The sequence below is a fragment of the Halichondria panicea genome, chromosome 3, assembly GCF_963675165.1.
Source record: "Halichondria panicea chromosome 3, odHalPani1.1, whole genome shotgun sequence".
Taxonomy (NCBI): domain Eukaryota; kingdom Metazoa; phylum Porifera; class Demospongiae; order Suberitida; family Halichondriidae; genus Halichondria; species Halichondria panicea.
Genome location: NC_087379.1, coordinates 1062320 through 1079521, shown reverse-complemented (window position 1 = coordinate 1079521; position 17202 = coordinate 1062320). Strand labels below are relative to the sequence as shown.

The 17202-nt window shown below is 42.3% G+C and overlaps 5 protein-coding genes and 2 long non-coding RNA genes across 14 annotated transcripts in view; 4 read left to right on the top strand and 3 right to left on the bottom strand.

Moving 5' to 3' along the window:
* Positions 1-17202, top strand: part of LOC135333352 (dnaJ homolog subfamily C member 25-like) — a 32825-nt gene that overhangs the window by 758 nt on the left and 14865 nt on the right. The window lies entirely within an intron of this gene.
* The window catches only part of LOC135333311 (mitogen-activated protein kinase kinase kinase 21-like), a 101566-nt gene that overhangs the window by 71070 nt on the left and 13294 nt on the right, over positions 1-17202 (top strand). For 2 of the 7 annotated variants that reach the window (XM_064528270.1, XM_064528271.1), the window contains exon 6: positions 993-1161. The gene's annotated coding sequence lies outside the window, so the exon portion shown is untranslated. Of the gene's footprint in view, positions 1-992; positions 1180-1531; positions 1942-1989; positions 2124-17202 lie in introns of those variants that run through there. The other 5 variants (XM_064528273.1, XM_064528275.1, XM_064528276.1 and 2 more) reach the window with 5 other exon arrangements.
* LOC135333362 (bcl-2-like protein 1) lies at positions 3933-4810 on the top strand. Its single transcript, XM_064528342.1, has 2 exons — positions 3933-4418; positions 4518-4810. Exons 1-2 carry the CDS (start codon positions 4074-4076, stop codon positions 4677-4679), a joined length of 507 nt encoding a protein of 168 aa, XP_064384412.1. The 5' UTR covers positions 3933-4073; the 3' UTR covers positions 4680-4810.
* LOC135333385 (uncharacterized) lies at positions 4969-8093 on the bottom strand. 2 transcript variants are annotated; one of them, XR_010393847.1, is made up of 4 exons: positions 7985-8093; positions 5632-7611; positions 5445-5562; positions 4969-5307 (listed from the first exon to the last, which is right to left on the bottom strand). It is a non-coding gene; the product is annotated as an uncharacterized LOC135333385 (long non-coding RNA). The 2 variants fall into 2 exon arrangements; XR_010393846.1 differs by having other exon boundaries at positions 5445-7611.
* On the bottom strand, positions 9923-10873 carry LOC135333369 (CWF19-like protein 1 homolog). The gene is made up of 5 exons (XM_064528350.1): positions 10692-10873; positions 10543-10627; positions 10398-10476; positions 10233-10340; positions 9923-10169 (listed from the first exon to the last, which is right to left on the bottom strand). The coding sequence occupies exons 1-5, from the start codon at positions 10697-10699 to the stop codon at positions 10021-10023; spliced, it is 429 nt and encodes a 142-aa protein (XP_064384420.1). The 5' UTR covers positions 10700-10873; the 3' UTR covers positions 9923-10020.
* LOC135333291 (probable serine/threonine-protein kinase CPE1738) lies at positions 10742-16921 on the top strand. Its single transcript, XM_064528218.1, has 3 exons — positions 10742-10824; positions 10955-12480; positions 15936-16921. The coding sequence occupies exons 2-3, from the start codon at positions 10966-10968 to the stop codon at positions 16851-16853; spliced, it is 2433 nt and encodes an 810-aa protein (XP_064384288.1). The 5' UTR covers positions 10742-10824; positions 10955-10965; the 3' UTR covers positions 16854-16921.
* On the bottom strand, positions 12614-14690 carry LOC135333381 (uncharacterized). Its single transcript, XR_010393841.1, has 3 exons — positions 14258-14690; positions 14042-14146; positions 12614-13674 (listed from the first exon to the last, which is right to left on the bottom strand). It is a non-coding gene; the product is annotated as an uncharacterized LOC135333381 (long non-coding RNA).

The window sequence follows — 17202 nt, the reverse complement described above, 5'->3', positions numbered from 1 at the left end:
CGAGATACTGAAGGATGAGGAGGAGAGAGCAAACTATGACTACATGCTTGAGAACCCTGGTAGGTACAGGGCTAGGGGGTAGTTATTACTCACTACCTACTAGTAACTAGAGACACTTCCCCTGCAATTGGTGATAACTTTACTTTAATGGCAGTTCTCTGTTTGCCTGTTAATTGGATAGTTATACTAATGGAGTTGTTATGTTATAGTTATTGACTGGTTGACTAGTAATTATGGCTTATAACCAACCAATGCCGAGGGCGTTTATAAACCATAATTACTAGGCAACCAGTCAACAACTGATTTATTTACTGATAAAACAGCAAAACAGTCATTTGAACATCAGTAGAGACAGTCAAGCTTGCTCTCACAGTCACTTTTGTGCCTCAGAATATGCAGTTAGAACAGTTATAGCTGTCAAGTATGAGAGCTAGCTACTTCTCCAAGCAGCTAGGTTCTACTGGAAGCCATAAACTTTGACCAGACCCGCCCACCAATATCAGCAGCTGCCGTTTTCAATTTGCATTGCACAAGTCTACCAACACTGCATGCACTGTACTCCTCTACCTAGTACAGTACCTCTGCGCCACAGCCTTGACTAGAAACACAGAGCAAGGATTTAACTGCAGTGTTTCAAGCCTCATGAGCTTAGACTGCTAGCTAGCTCAGGTCAATATGACAATAGCACAACATACATCTAGTCTACAAAAACTTTGTGCGTGCTATATTGCTATTTTACTGTGTACAAATTGTCAAGATGATTCAAAAGTTGAATAGTGCTTGTAGGAAGTAAAAATATGAGCCATATTCCATACTTCCCTGGGGGAAGTAAAATATGGCTCGTAATCACTGGAAATCACCTAGGATACGGAGTGAATCAGTAAATAAATAGAGAGATGCATTCTTAGGAAGTAAATAGTTGCTATAATAGCATCATTCGCATCGTACGCCAACCACACACACTCACACAATAAGTTACTGCCCCCCCACAGAGCAAGTGTACCGTCACTACTATCACTACGACCGTCATCGAGTGACCCCCCCAGTTGGACATCCGAGTGGTTGTGGGTGTGGCCATCAGCGTCATCTCTCTGGTCCAGTACCTCGGCTGGTGGCACTCGTACAATACAGCCATCACTGCAGCTCTCTCAGAATGCCAAGGTCAGGATAGTTGGCAAGGTATATCAAAACAGAGGCCATTATTGAAGTTAGGAACCTCAAAGATGCATTTAGTAGCTGTTGCTGTGCTACCATACGGTGTGTATAAATCAGCAATTAGTTTCCGGTCCACATTGTCCATTTCTGTTTTTAGGAAAAAGCGTTGGCTATCTATATTTTATAAGTGGTGCTTTTTCAGAATCAGGCCTCTTTTTAAGCCCATACAGCTAGAAGACTTCAGATTGATTGATACACATTTTATATCAACGGCAAGTAAACACATACCCACAGTGTGTGAATGAGGTGTTAACAGTGGCTGTATTTAAGTAGCATATAAAATCCTCTGTAGACATGTAGTTATTTATGTCCCCAGATATTGTGGTAAGGCTAAGGAGCTGGCAGGGGTTGTTGAAGGAGGGTCAGAGATGGACTCAAGGGAGGAAGTAAAGAACGACGAAGAGACTGTGCTACGGAGAATTATGGAGGAGAACCTCAACATTCTGTGAGTCGATAATGTAACCAGCTAGTCTTATATTGTGCCATTATTTTGATAGGAACTTTTGTTTATCTTTTGTTTACAATTGAAGTTGAGGGGGGTAGGTTGGTCTACTCACAAGTTCAAGCATTGTTCTGGCAGTGCTTGATACAGTAAACCTATGTTGCGAAGTACAAGGAGGAGAGGAAAGAAAGACAGCCAATGCCAAGTACAAGAAGTACAAGTGAGTGAGTAAATGTGTGAGAGTGAGGCCAGTGAAGGAGGCTAGACGATACCAAGTACAGTGAGTAAGTGATTAATAAAGTCACCATGATTACAATACCCCACCCTCACAGGAGATACATGAGAGCACTGGTCAGAAAAGAGTCACCACAAACTGTTAGGGACAATAACATTTTGTATGAAAGCATATTTATCATTTTTGGTTCGGTTTAAAGGAATCTTGCAGTAATAATTAATTTTGTGTTTGTCAATTTTATTTTGCATGCAATAAGGCGCATGCGCATAGAGCCTGCACGTGCAGAGCTGCAATTTCAAGCACATTCCTTAGTGGTACAAGTGCAAAAAACATTTTGTGAAAAAATGGGAAGAGTAGGGTTGGAAGAGCATGTGCACTGAAGTAACAAAAAGTTCGAAAACAAGATTGTGGGTTGGTATAGTACGTAGTCTTGCATGCTCCAACTAGTTGGGGGTGGGGCACGATCTTTAACAGTTGGGTCCAGCACTACTTCTCATTACACCTCTTTCTTTATTTGAGACGCTTGATCACCTATTTGACCATCAACTTGCATGTGTTTCTACATAGCTAATGACACATTTGAATGAGGCTTTTTCAAATTAACGTTTCTTTCTGTTACAGCACCGAAACACATGGTGTAATAAATTTGAGACTCTACAGATGAGCCCTGCCCACCCAAAACTCGAAGTAGTGCTGGACCCAACTGTTAAAGATCGTGCCCCACCCCCAACTAGTTGGAGCATGCAAGACTATACCAACCCACAATCTTGTTTTCGAACTTTTTGTTACTTCAGTGCACATGCTCTTCCAACCCTACTCTTCCCATTTTTTCACAAAATGTTTTTTGCACTTGTTTGTAAACTTTTTTCACTGCATGCATGCGTTAATATTAAAGTGGTCTTGAGAAACCACGTACAATATTTTAAGTAATGACGTTTTGTGTCTATTCTAATGGGCGTTCCTTTTAGGGTTACCCATCTTGTTCACATCCTTTTGCCAGCGGCTCATCCAACATGCAACCCTACTTCTCACCATTATTTTTTTCAAAAATTTTTTTTACACTTGTTTGTACCTACAATTTTTCTTCACAGGTACTAGCATAGATTTATCTATGGTGCTAGCTAGATCAAATATCTTCAGTAGGTGGCAATCTACCTTTACTATGCCGATAAAAAAGAGCTAGCAACTGTACTGAATTTTTATTTGCACTGTTGCAGTTTGTGTCTGTTATGATAATTTTCATAAGTTTTTTGGTCTTATGCATGCAATAATTTATTATTACAAGCCCAGACAGAGCAGGCTCAGAATGCAATGAAGAGCTTCAACATAATTTTCGAGCATTAACTGGAGCGGTAAGAATCGACAGTGCAAAACACTACTGTTGCTATAGACCTCAAGTGGTTGCTAAGATAAGAGGGGTGTGGCCATGCTTTCTGCTATGTCTGAGCATGCTCAGTAGGTAAACAATGGCGACCTCAACTCTGCACCTGTTAAAGAGGGCGTAGCTTCCACCCTAGCAAATTTAACTTCGAGGAAAACAGATTAGTTACTGCACTACCCAAGGCGATTGAGAACAGTACGGTGCCATTACTTTGTCCTGTGGACCTCCAGTTCTCTAGATTATCTGACTGATGAACGTGAGGAGAAGATGAACAAAAAGTGGTTGTTTTTTTAGTTTTGCTGTTCTTATAACTTTTTCATACAATGTTCAATTCAGTTCATATTTCACACAAATGTCACAAATGATATGGGCAACAGATATATAAACTCAAAATAACTTTGTCTTGCTTCTTGGGTGAGATCCAGAGGGGGCCTTTTTGCTGTTTTCGACCCAACCCTATTAGCACTACCGTGCTAATGATATTTAATGATATTCATATTTCAATTATAACACCGGACGTTGAGAAAACCACAAATTCTTTGGTTATGGGTGTACTATATAAGGAGGGCTCTTTGTATTAGTGTGTATCGATGTTATCCCGACCAACCAACTTCCGCTCCAATCTAACTCGCTCCTCCACTCCAGTCTCCTTCAACTATGGCCCATTCAAGAGATGACCTTCACCAAATCAAAACCCAAAGCAGTGCCATCAGCCATCACCTCGTGGATTTTATGCTGAAAGCTTTCAGCATAAAGAAGACAGAATACAACTGAAATGCATCTACAGCCACGACAAGCTTATGAGGGATCTCCTTGCGAAGAATAAAGGCTTTAAAGATGCGATTTCAATGCTGGAAACTTGCTGTAAAGACCTGAAACTGAAGCATCAACAAGAAATTGAGGGCAGAGTGAAGACGCTGGACATATCTCACCAACAACTCTATGCTGAATATCAAAACTCTTGTTCCAGGCTCATGGTAGACGACATCAAGTGGGGCAAGATTGCAGTGCTGCTGTTCTTCACGAGCGTACTAGCGAAACGATTGTATGAAGAGAACAAGACTCCCTTGATAGACAGTATCGTTGGATGGCAGACGACATTTCTTCACGACTTCACTCAGTGGATTCTCGAGCATGGCGGTTGGGTAAGAGATTGTTGTATGCATGTGTAGATTAAGTATTTGACTACTGTATTTCACTGCATGTTTTATATTTTTTGTTGACTTTTATTTCTCCACATCCAGGGTGCCATCAAGGGAGCAGTGAGTATTGATGCCTCTGAGAAAGCCAAAGAGAGAACTGAAAACCAGAGAGCTGAGAACCGCCACCCTACTCGCTGGCTCACATGTACAGTGGCTGCAATCAGCTTAGGAGTTGCCCTAGTAGGAGCTCTCACATTCAAATAGAACACTTTTGCTGAATCACTTAATTCGGACCGACCTCACTCAATCTCTCCTTCACAATCACTTAGTAGTTTTATTTTTACAATTTTTTTTTAATAGCAAATTAATGTTTTAAAAAAGTTTCTTATAATTAATTATTATCATCCATTAATAATAATTATAGGATTAATTTAATAAGAGTTGAGTATATACATGTGTACGTTGAAAAACACGTATAATTATAGCTAGCTGTATATAAATAGTGTGCATGCATGTACCAGTCGAACTGCTTATGAATCTTGCACACAGTACGCATTATTATACAATCACAACTTGAGACATTAATTTACACACAAATAATTATTATTGAATGTTTAATATTATTATTATACATTAAATTAGACTATCGGATTCTAAAGATAATCGCTACGACAAAACAACATTGCTCTTTCATACAAGAATAAATAGAGTACACTACTAATGTTTGTTTTTTTGCAAGTGTCAGTGATTTAGTTCTCAATGTCCTCCACCTTCATGCTCTCGTACTTCTTGACCTTTGTACTGTCAGAGGACTGTGAGGGCGTCGCTGAGGAAGGTGGGAGCAGGCTGTGGGCAACAGTGGCAGCAGAGGGAGTCCTGCTCTCATATGCCACTGTGTGTGTGTGTGGGGGGGGGGTTAGTTGAGCACGCTATACACACGTATAGTAGCTGCTGATACATTGTACTAGATACTGTATTAATACGAGCAGCTTTAAGAAGCAGGAGAAGAGATAGAGACTATTAACTTACCAGTATTGTTGTTGGTACTGCCGTTGGTATTGGTGGAGTAGATATTTTGGCTGGTGGTTAGAACAGTTTGTGTGCTCACTCGATAGGTAGGATGACAGATTTGTGGAAGAGACATTTGCTGAGTATGCAATAGAAAGGTTAGAGGTGTGCATTGTCGGTGTGACGAGACTCATGGATATGTTCTTACCTACTCACTTGAGAGTGCTGTTTACCTCATGAGCTCACAGTAGTAGAAACATACTATAACCTATATTCAGTGATCTGGTTGTTTGTCTGCGTGAGTTGGTGAGAAAATGGTCTTATGAACACATTTCCCCCCTCAAACTCTGCCAGGAAGTATGGGCACCAGTGTATGTGTGTGTATGTGTATGTGTGGGAGAGGTGTGTGTGTGTGTGTGTTTGAGAATGGTATATACAGAAGTATAGGAGGTGGGATCGGGCTTTCCGACACATAATTACTGACTCAGCCTAAGAGTAGAAAAGAGAGAAACACTCACTTGTAACAGGTCCCGCGTAATCCGATCTTATAGTCTATCTATATAATTATTGTTCTGGTATAACAGGTTTTAATTTAAAGTGCTGTGTAGGTATAAAATAGGTAGCTTAGCTTGCTGTGCTAAGGTTAAGTCACATGGTGACTGTTTATAAAATGCACGTGGGTGTTGCGAATGACCCTAAACTACCCAATAGTACATAATTATTATGTGAACACAGGAAGAGCTATAGTATCTATTGTAGTGCGAGGTTAGTAGGCTTATGCCTTCTGCTCTCGGTTTATTGAATGCACCGGTCATCAGGGGAGAACCTAATCTGATCCTCGTCAGGCCACGGGTTTCGGTTCCTTTAATTTCCCGACCCGTGGTCGACTACAGAATAGGCGGAACCACTCCCTATGGAGTCCGGATTTGCTATAATGCCAACAAATGGCATTACTATAATTATCATGTAACATTCATTACTACATTATTTCCTATTCTAGCAGTAGTTATGGGTAAACTTGTTAGTGGGGGTGGTCTATACGTTGTCATTACGATGATTCACGTGAGCTAAGTTGCTGCTGGTTTCTTGGGCATACAGAATTAAGGATTTTGACATGTGCTATATAATTAGTTTTATGTATTCATACAAGTGCAGCATAATACCGTATAGCGCGAAATTTTCGAGGGGCTTAATTTTCGTGGATTTCGTGGGTTAGCAATCCTACACGAAAATTAAGTCCACGAAAATCGTTCTTTACCTGCTATAACGTGCAAGATTTAAAGGCGTGGCTTCCGGTAAGCAGTCATTCCGCGAACATTGTGCAACGAAATGGCTTTTAGAGGCCAATCCACGAAATATAAGTGCCTCGAAAATTTCGCGCTATACGGTAATATCATAAAGGCCAAATATTGCTTTACTTACTGGATGGCTTCAGATGACTTTTTTTGGTTACACTCCATTTTATCCATTTGTTTCTATATGGAATGCTTGGATCATGTGAGCTTTAATTTAAGGCTCCCTCAAGGTGTTACTACTGAGGGTTATGTACATGTACCATTATTTTTTTTTACCACAGAGTTCTAGTTGTCTGTGTGTGTGGGTGGGTGAAATCACAACAGCTTTTTTGGTTCCTATAACTTGACCTATAGTATGTACCATAGCTTGGTTCTAGTGTATATATTATGCATAATGTGTTGGGGTAGGGTCAGGCTGTTCGTTATCTACATTTGGGTATTAAATCGGCCTATGGGTGGGAAAGGCTCATTAATTAATTACAGGTTGCATGACCATGACTCTGGTAGCTGGTTCATATACTATTAGCTAAATATTCCGGTGTCAGTGTGTGTGTACATGTTGGTCTTCTATTGGGAGTAGATAGCATTATGTTCTTAGAGTTAGCATTAGGCATTAGTCAAAATAAATAAGTATCAGTGTGTGTGTGTGTGTGTGCATGTGGTGTGGGAGGAGAGGTGTGTGTGTGTGTGTGTGTGTGTAGCAAAATCAAGTATTGATCACTAAAAGGCTTAGAGAATGGTACGTAGAACATGGTACAGCTATGATGTGAGTGTGTTACCTCTGAGGGTGGTGTTTCCCTGGGCACAGTCTCAAGCCACACCCCCATACTCCACCCATAATCTATGAAGGCTTGTCTCAGAGCATCAGATGGAATCTTGGTCACTGGAATAACCTACAGTGACCACCATTACCATCACACACTAACCATACACAACTATCAGTCAACACATCTACCATACACACACTAACATGTACCGTATTTATACAATGTTTCCACATAATTATGTAAGTTTGCGAATGCTAATGGTTTCACAAATAAGACCTATAAAATCACGATCTTTGCTAGATGGCCTCTTGTAAAATCATAAAACCGTTGAAATTGAATACACAGAATTCAAGTTATGGCAGCTGAAAGAGTCTCTGAACCATTGAAAAGAGAAATCACATTCCTCTGTTTGCCCTCAAAACCTTGTAGCCTAATCTCAACACACCAACCATACAGTATCAATCACATCACATGATAATACGGCCTTGACGGTACTGACCTGTAGTTGAAGACGCTGTCATTTGTAGTTTCTCTCGAAAATGACACACGACTGATCTTTGCTGTTGAAGTACTTCCTCAGAGCACTCTTGAACTTTCCAAGCTCCTCCAAAACCTCCTACAGTAATAGAGCACAGGTCACACAGTGTACATGCATGATATATGGTATAGTGATCTCTGCTTACACAGTGGGCAGACCAACAGTGGCTGTACTAAAGAGGTGGTCTGCTAACACAGGTCCAAACACATGCTATGGAGACTTTGGGGCCCATGAACCTGGCTGTATTATAGAGGGTGGCCTGTTTACAGGCTGACCACTACAGACTGCTAAATAGTACACACAGAGCATGGAAACATACTCTCCACAATACAAACAATGACTATACACACACAGCAGTGGTACACACAGCACATGAACTCACTGGTGGTGCGTCAGTGGAGGCTGCATAGTGACCGATGGGTAGGACCAGCACATGCTCTGGTACCATCCCACCCTTGGATAAAGCCAGGTACGTCTATATAGGGTACAATACAAACTGTTAGTGGTCTGCTATTTGTGAGCTACATTGTATTTTGTATGTGCAGTATTAGCAAGTACAACACACTCTATCTCACATGATCTCCGATGGAGACCACGAGATGTTTCTCCACCTCCTTGCCCCCCAGACAGAACCAGCACGGCCCCCTGGGCCGGGGAGGGGGTCGTCTCTTTGCAGGGGGTCCTCCGTCCTGTTGTCTCTTCTGTTTGCGATGAGCTGAATCAAGAGCCTCTGATCAAAGAAGAAGTTAGGCCCAGCCTCCTCTTGAGACTCCCTCTGCACAGTGTGTGGGAGTAGGTACACAATAAACTTTGACCTCAGCAAACATGGTGGATTGAACTATAACACAAATGGTGATATCTAGAGATAGGACTCTCAGAGTGCTACATAACGCAAGTTTTTGTTTGGAAAATTGGACAATCTACAAGTATAACTATTGCTCCTTCAACGATAGCTAGACATTATGAGATAATACGAAATTTTCCTTACCAAAGATTTGTGTAGGGACAGTTGGTTGCAGTGGGTGGTTGCTGAGTCAGCTCTTTCTCGTCCATGGAGCTCATGGGTGTGACAGAGAATGCATACAGGTACTGCAGGTATGAAGATGATGTCATCATTAATAACATATACTAATGGGACTAGAATGATTTCAACTCACTCTTTTCTTCTTGTCTGGATTTCCCACTCGAGCCAAAGCTAAGAATCGTGTCACATGATGTGGCTTGCCTTGGAGGATTTTATGATTCCTGCATGAAATGAAGCACAATACAGTTAGCATCAAAAGTTGTGGAGGTATTACTGTGTAGGGATTTAAAGATGAGGATGTACATGTATGTATAATTATATTTTAAAGGGTCAAAACTTTAGTTGCGTTGGTCAAATCATGCACATTCATTTTCTGATATTTAGAAAAACGCCTTTCAATACGTTAAATCGTAATTATGTAGTGCTAATAGTAGGGTTGGATCGAAAACAGCAAAAATCCCCCCTCTGGATCTCACCCAAAACTCAGCGACAGAGTTATTTTGAATCACATTAATTTTCAAACAAAACAAAAAAGCCTTTCAAGTTCCGAAAAAAAGAAATCATCGCTCGTTTCCAAAAAAAATGTTTGAAAATACCATAGTACGTTAAGTCTAAACATACAGGGATGGACGTACTGTACCTGTACGGTATTCTCTCATAGAAGGTTTGGTGTAGAGCTGCAAAATGGTAGCGTGGCTTGAGACACATGGCCAGTTTACTCAGAGGCTTTGCCCCCACTGCACTCAGGTCCAGTCCGTCCTGCATGAGCATAAGGTATTATTAAGGTACTGGTCCATCCTACAATAACTGGGAGCTAGGTCTCACAGGAGCCACTGTGAACTTGTCCACTGCCCTGGGCCAATCAGAGGTGAGGAGAATGTCCACTCCACGATAGCCCTCTCCACTGCACTGACCCTCCAGCCAGGACACATCAGAGTCAGTGAAATATGGTCGCTAGAGGGAGAAACAAAAACTAGTTCAACAACTTCTCCAGGTGATTGGGAAGAGAACTGACCAATAGATTATCTCCCTTGTCTTGATGCTGATAGGTCCTCCCCTGGTAGCTCCCACTGAGATAGGCCACCCTCAGACCACTGGACGCACTGTACACTCCACGCTGACCTGTAATGGAGTGTGACTCGTGTGTGTACTGATAGAGTGGTTAACAACATGCATACACTGTACCTAGACATGTGACATTGGGGCAAAGCTCTCCTCCATCACGTGACAAGTCTCCATAGAACTGGCCATGCTCAGTCCAACACGGGCCAAGGATGAACGTCGGTAGAGGCACTGTGCATGGGGGTGTAATAAATGTCAGAGGAAGGTGATTTAATATCGTTTAATTACCTGTTTCCACCCCCTCCCGATACTTGCTCCACTCCTCCTGGCAGTCAGAGCTAAAGAAAGATCCAACACACAACAGCAGCTACATAAAGGGACAATAAATGCACTGGCACTGCAGTGAGTGTGTGCATCCATTGTATGTAGCTACCTCAAAGTCTTTGTTCTTGGAGAGGATGCTCTGGACTCTGCTAAACAGTTGCTTGAAGTGACCCTCCACATCTCCACACACCAGACTGAGTGAGGGGGAGAAGGAGATCTAGGTGAGTACACTTGCACTAGAGCTAGCTAACTCCTTACATTTTCATCCCTTGATTTGTGGTATTCTAAATAATGTGCAATCTGTACGAGCCACACCTCCTTTTGCTAGCTTGCTCTGCTTTTGGTTGCTCAACTTTACCAATAGATATATCAAGCTCAGCTTTCTTTACAGGTAAGAATATAAGACTGTGACTACATATGGTCCTGTAAGGCAGCTAGTAACATTCCATGCATGCAATAATTCAAAGCTGACTTTATATACCTCTAGCTGGATTTCCTATTTTTATGATTTATTCCCACAGTAACGAAGACAATGGCTGTAAATCCACAAGCTTTTGAGCAGTTCACTCTAAGACAAATTCACATCACTGAGAATGAGTTTGGACGAGGTTCCAACGCTGTTGTCATGGAGCTAGAGTATCGAGGACTGAAATGTGCCGGCAAGAAGCTTTACCGAGTTCTCTACGAGACTGGAATCGGGCATGCAGCACGAAGGTATCTGGAGGAGTGTCACCTGCTCAGTCAAACTAGGCACCCCAACATTGTCCAGTTTCTGGGAGTCTGTTTTGAGGAAGGCTCTCAGTTCCCCATCCTAGTCATGGAGTTCCTCCCCACCAACTTGACTAGCTGTCTCGAGCGCTACGGTATTCTCCCCGATGAGATTAACTTCTCCATCCTCCATGACGTCTCACTGGGCCTGGTCTACCTCCATGGCCAAACACCAATCATTGTGCACAGAGACCTCTCAGCCAACAATGTCCTCTTGTCCACCAACATGACGGCCAAAATATCCGATCTGGGGGTTGCTCGAATATTGAACCTGACCCCCCTTCAAGTAAGTCGAATGACGGAGACCCCTGGCACCCCAGCGTACATGCCCCCCGAAGTGATGGTTGCCAACCCCCACTATGACACCAGTGTGGATGTGTTCTCCTTTGGAATCATGATGATTCACACCTTCACAGCAGAGTGGCCACTACCAAGTATCGGCCAGACACGAATCGATCCTGCTAATCCTGACAGACTGATACCAGTGACGGAAGCTGAACGACGTGAAGAGTTTCTTCGAAAGATTTCCCCAGACCACCCTCTGATGGACCTCATCATGCGCTGTCTCAGCAACAACCCTCAGCGAAGGCCTAGAGCAGCGGAGATAGTGGGTCGGATGGTGGGTGTGGTACTTGAACACCCTCCCTCCTTTGAGAACAGAGTGGAGATGCTCCAGCGAGTGAGTGCCCTACTGACAGAGAAGAGGGAGCTTGAGGAGGAGGTTGTGAGGAAGGACTCGGCAATCCAGGAGAAAGCAGGAGAGAACGAGGCACTGGCGGAGGAGAAAAGACGACAAGAGGAAGTAAGTGAAAACACTGTCGAGCGTATGCAGTTGGTGCACTCTGTGGAAACTGATCAACTAGTTGTGGAGATAGAGAATCTCAGAGTTGAATTGGAGCTCAAAGAATCATTGGCTGCCACAAAAGATGCACTGGTGAATTCTAAAGATACTACCATTGCTAGGTTAGAAACTCGATGTAAGCAACTCACTGAAGAGGTGGAGCAACAAATTGCCAACACTCACAACGAGCTTGTATCTAAAGCTACGAAAATAGCTCAACTGGAAACAGATGTCACCAATCTCACTGCACAAGTGGAACAAGAGCAAGCTCGTTTAGCAGACAAAGATTCCACTATTTCTGTCAAAGATTTAACTATTGCTGACAAAGATTCGATGCTTGCCTCCAAGGACACTTCCCTTCAGAAGAAGGAAACCACCATTCAGAGATTAAACAACCAACTCACCAAAACCAGGGACTACCTGACCAGCAAACCACAGGTGAGCTCATCAACACTGTACCACTATAGCTAAGTGCAGTGGCTGGATCGAGCCCCCCCCCCCCCCATATTTCTAAGTAGCCGATTATACGCCATGACGTCACGTTGCGGAAACACCCCCGCAGCCATATTGATTTTTAAAAAATGCACAAATTAATCAGTTCTTAGAAAACTGTTCATAACTTGAAAGCGCTTCGACTTTTGATTGTGCAAGTTAGACTAGGAAGAAAGACCAGTCAAAGATCTACAGGATGATGCCCGAATCGCTTACTATCTCGAAGGTTTGGCTGTGATCTGCTTCTGTCAAGGTAAGTAGTAGTTACGTATAATACTGCTTTGTTACATGGCTTTTTAGATACACTAGAAGCATACAGCCTACTACTTATTGTAGTAAGTATATAGGACGTAGCTGTAGAGTTTGTAGTGCTGAGAAGCGTTGCTTAGCCTTTTTCTGTGCAGCTACACAAGGTACTGGGTGTGGCTTATAACCTGAGGCAGCTATGTGTAAAGAGAAACAGTGGCAGTGGTAAAAAGGTGAGTACAAGCTTCCTAAACTGTATGTTGACTCTACTGAATGTTTAGAGTCTACTTTAGGACCTGCATCACCTATTATAGACTTCAATTTATTTAAAATCAGGCCCATAAAATTAATATTAAAAATACAACCGGTTGTAGTTGCTACAGTACTTGTTGCATGCGTTTGTAGAATCGCTAGAAGCTCTATGGTCTGGTACTGACTGTACATAGTAGATAGTAGTTGTATCTAGAATTGGTAGTGCTAAGCAGCATTGATTAGCCTTCTTTGTGTACATACGTACACTACGTGTAGGTGTGGCTGGATCCAATAATCAGAGGTGGGGCCACGTATGTACAGTGAACAGAGGAACAGTGGCAGTAGCAGCGAGGTGAGCCAGGGTACATATTATGTTTGTTGACTACCCCAACATTATGTTTAGAACTCGTGTGTATAACCTATTATGTAATTATATATAGCCCTTGAATAGTAAAATAATAGCCTCGCCTTTTGTTCTTCGAGCCTTGAAAAACATTTTTTGGACCATCAGTAACGATTATAATTCTTTGCGTAACTAACAATAGATATAAAAAGTATCTAATGTCTGTGGCTACTGCTGATACTTTGCTGTCACACTATGCACTGCCACTGGGTCCCTTTTGGAGTACCTTGGAGTCGCCTCTGTCAAGAGTAGAATACACGGTTAGACACACGCACACATACAAGCATACACAAACACTCCCGTACACACACACACACACACACACACACACACACACAAACACAAACACACACACACACACTCAAACACACACACACACACACACACGCACGCAAACAGACACACACATACGTACGCAAACACACACACACACACACATATGTACGCACACGTACGCACGCACACACACACACACACACACACACAAATCCACTTACACACATACACGCACACACACACGTACGCACACACACACACACACACACACACACACACACACACACACACACACACACACACACACACACACACACACAATCCACTTACACACATACACGCGCACTGACAATGCCATGTACAGGAAGGTTGACGTTGGTGGTAGGACTTTCACAACAGTGGTCAGCTCATGCAGTGTCGATGTCCTATCCAGATCTACATTTTTGATAATTTAATGTTGTAATTATTGTTGTACTGTACCGGGTATTTGATGTTCTTGTTTTTATTCTATACATTGAGTGAAGCCATTTTATTTGTTGCATTTACCTTCAAGCTCCTCTCCAAACTGTTCTCAATCAGAAAACTCATCATCACTGCCCTCCATGACTGGCACATCTCTGTTACCTTGCTGTACTCTGGCTACTGGGTCTTCTATGTCAATCTGTGCAGGTCCCAGAGCTAGTGGGTAGCCTACAATTTCATGCAGCACCTCCTCACTGATCTAGTGTGGCCTCTTAGCCATGCTAGTAGCTCTATATAATTTTTTGATAGTGTTTGTTCATGCCAATAATTAATATTTAATTTGTAAACTAGCTACATATTCAAGCGTGTATTGCCAAAATATTTTCTGCACAGTACAAAGTTTTGACTACATATATACTTACCTGAACAGTAACTGGACGTAGTAGTAGCGTTAAAATAGCAGCAGCCGCTCCCTGGTACATGGTTTCTTTAGAGCAGAGAGAAGCCGGATTACTGCGGTTGACGCAAAAATGCGTCTATGGCGTCATACCGACATGACGCATAAATGCGTCTGCGGCGTATAATCGGGTAGAGATGACTTATCCAAGCTATACTATGTAAATAGCCTTACACTAAAAAAACTACAGCCCCCCCCCCCCCCCCCCATTGAGAAATTGCTTCGTACGCCACTGCACCTAAACATGACTGTCATATCTCTTATTGTATCACCACTCTAATAGAAGTAAGTACCGTAAGACCTCGATTTAAAGCGACACTTTTTAATAATTACGAAGCCAGAGGTTGAACATTTATATTGAAGTCCTGGTGTCGCATATTTAGAGGGAATTGGAGGTAACTTTACAGAGTCTACTTGCCTTGATTTCAGGCCGCTTAAAAACACTGATTTTCCAGTGGGCTACAATCGATGCTAGGCAGTGGTGGATCCAGAGGGGGTTCTTTGGGTTCAATTGAACCCCCCTTTGGGAAAGAAATGAGTGGGAGGCTCAAGCAACTAGTTAGCAAGTTGTTCCTTTCTTACTAGCTTTCACATGCACTTCTCACTTACCTTTAGTCCTTGTTAGTCCTGCGAAGCTTTGTCTGTGCAGTTTCAGTGACTATGAAAGCTAAAAACTCTCCAGCGTAGTGCATGCAGATTGCTTATGAAAAGTCATGACCTTTTTTTAGGAAAAAATTCCGTGTGTTAATGCGCATGCTCACTGTTTCAAAGAAGTGATGAACTAGGTAAAATAACAGTCCTTGACCCGCTCAGAGCCCTGGAACCCCCCTTTCAAGAATCCTAGATCCGCCACTGCTAGGGAGTGGCTACATTTACCTTTACACAGAATACGACATTAAAAAAATAATAATTGGGTGTCGCATATTTTAGAGGGTCGCTGTAAATCGAGGTCTTTTTACGGTAACTGTTTAATGTTCCAATTGATCGCCAAGTACATTATGCAGTGCCTAGGTTTAGAATGGAAGTTGTTGTGTATATTAACGTTCCACCAAGGTATTCTGAAAATTCTGTTTGCGATGCCTCGGCAATAAGAATCAATCGGCTACCGTATAATCTGTGAATATATTATGTTGCAGTATGATAATCACTATTATATAAATAACCCTCAAATTAGAATAATTTGTGTCCCACAGGATCGATTACTGATAATATTTTTTGTTGCTATGGTAATACATTCCAAATGCTCTTAATTACAAGCTACACAATCATGCAACACACAAGTTATTGACTCTCTGTATTCTCCAGTCCCTACAGGTTCAGTTGTCCTACAGTCAGTGCTCTGAGGCTCCAGTGAAGATGTCTGAGGGACTAGCGGTAACCATCAATGGCAAGGTCTACTATGGTGCAGGATTCTGTTATGACGATGATGACAAGCACTGTGTCTACTGTTACGATCCGCCACAAGACGTCTGGTCAACTCTGCCCAGACTTCCTGTACGATATTTTGGTCTAGGGGAGGTCAAAGGTGAACTGGTAGCAGTTGGTGGTCTGGATTTACCCTTCTCTACATCCAACGTGGTACATGTGTTTAACAAAAGAAAGACATGGAAACAGACGATCCCACCCATGCCCACAGCGAGGATGTGGCCAGCAGTCGTTAGTCTCCCAACACATCTAGTCGTAGCAGGAGGTGTGTTGGGCTCTCGTGACTGCACTGATAATGTTGAGATCTACAACATCAGCACCTCCCAGTGGAGCGAAACAGGCAGACTACCGTATGCTTGTCGTGACCAAAGAGGAATTGTCTACAACAACACAGTGTACCTAATGGGGGGATATGACGACAAGAATCTAAACAAGGTGTGTGCTGCTCAAGTCGACAAGCTCATCTCAGCAGACCGACAGGATGATGGGAGTGCCAACAAAGCCGACTCTGTCTGGAATACAATATCCAACACACCGTCTTACCGGCCCTCCCCTGTAACGATATCCGACACCCTCTTTGCTGTTGGTGGAGTGAATAGTGAACATAAAGCCACTCAAAGGATCTACGCCTACTCATCCTCGATGGACTCCTGGCTCTACGTTGGTGATCTACCATCTCCTATAGCATACGCTGCCACTGTGTCACTGTCTCCATCACAGTGCCTTATGATTGGGGGAAGTAACAAAAGAAGACAATCTACTGTGTATAAAATTAGAACTGCAACAACTATTTCTTAATTGTTTTGGTATAATTATAAAATTATAAATAACCCAAATTTTCATGATAATTGTTTTCTAGAGTGAAACATGTTATACTAGCTTGCATGGTACTAATTACTAGTAGAGGTTACAGTATAAGTAGAGGTATATAATGTGTGTATAGCATGCAACCAGCCCCTCCCCCTTATTGACTATTGCAATGTCAGCATAACTACCCTCATGGACAGCATTCTAATACAACATTGGGACAAGGAAAATAATTGCCCACTGATATTGATCTGCACTCCTATAACTATATAATATATATGGCCAACCATAATTATTATTGGACAACTAGCTAATACACAAAACGTCAATTATACAAAAG

What these genes read in the sequence shown, in the direction of transcription:
- LOC135333362 (XM_064528342.1), top strand. Translation starts at nt 4,074, where the DNA reads ATGAGGGATCTCCTTGCGAAGAATAAAGGCTTTAAAGATGCGATTTCA. An exon ending in TTCTCGAGCATGGCGGTTGG is followed by an intron (nt 4,419 to 4,517) that starts GTAAGAGATTGT and finishes CTCCACATCCAG; the next exon opens with GGTGCCATCAAGGGAGCAGT.
- LOC135333291 (XM_064528218.1), top strand. Translation starts at nt 10,966, where the DNA reads ATGGCTGTAAATCCACAAGCTTTTGAGCAGTTCACTCTAAGACAAATT. An exon ending in ACCTGACCAGCAAACCACAG is followed by an intron (nt 12,481 to 15,935) that starts GTGAGCTCATCA and finishes TGTATTCTCCAG; the next exon opens with TCCCTACAGGTTCAGTTGTC.
- LOC135333369 (XM_064528350.1), bottom strand. An exon ending in CCAAGAACAAAGACTTTGAG is followed by an intron (nt 10,477 to 10,542) that starts GTAGCTACATAC and finishes CCCTTTATGTAG; the next exon opens with CTGCTGTTGTGTGTTGGATC. An exon ending in CCCCAATGTCACATGTCTAG is followed by an intron (nt 10,170 to 10,232) that starts GTACAGTGTATG and finishes ACTCCATTACAG; the next exon opens with GTCAGCGTGGAGTGTACAGT.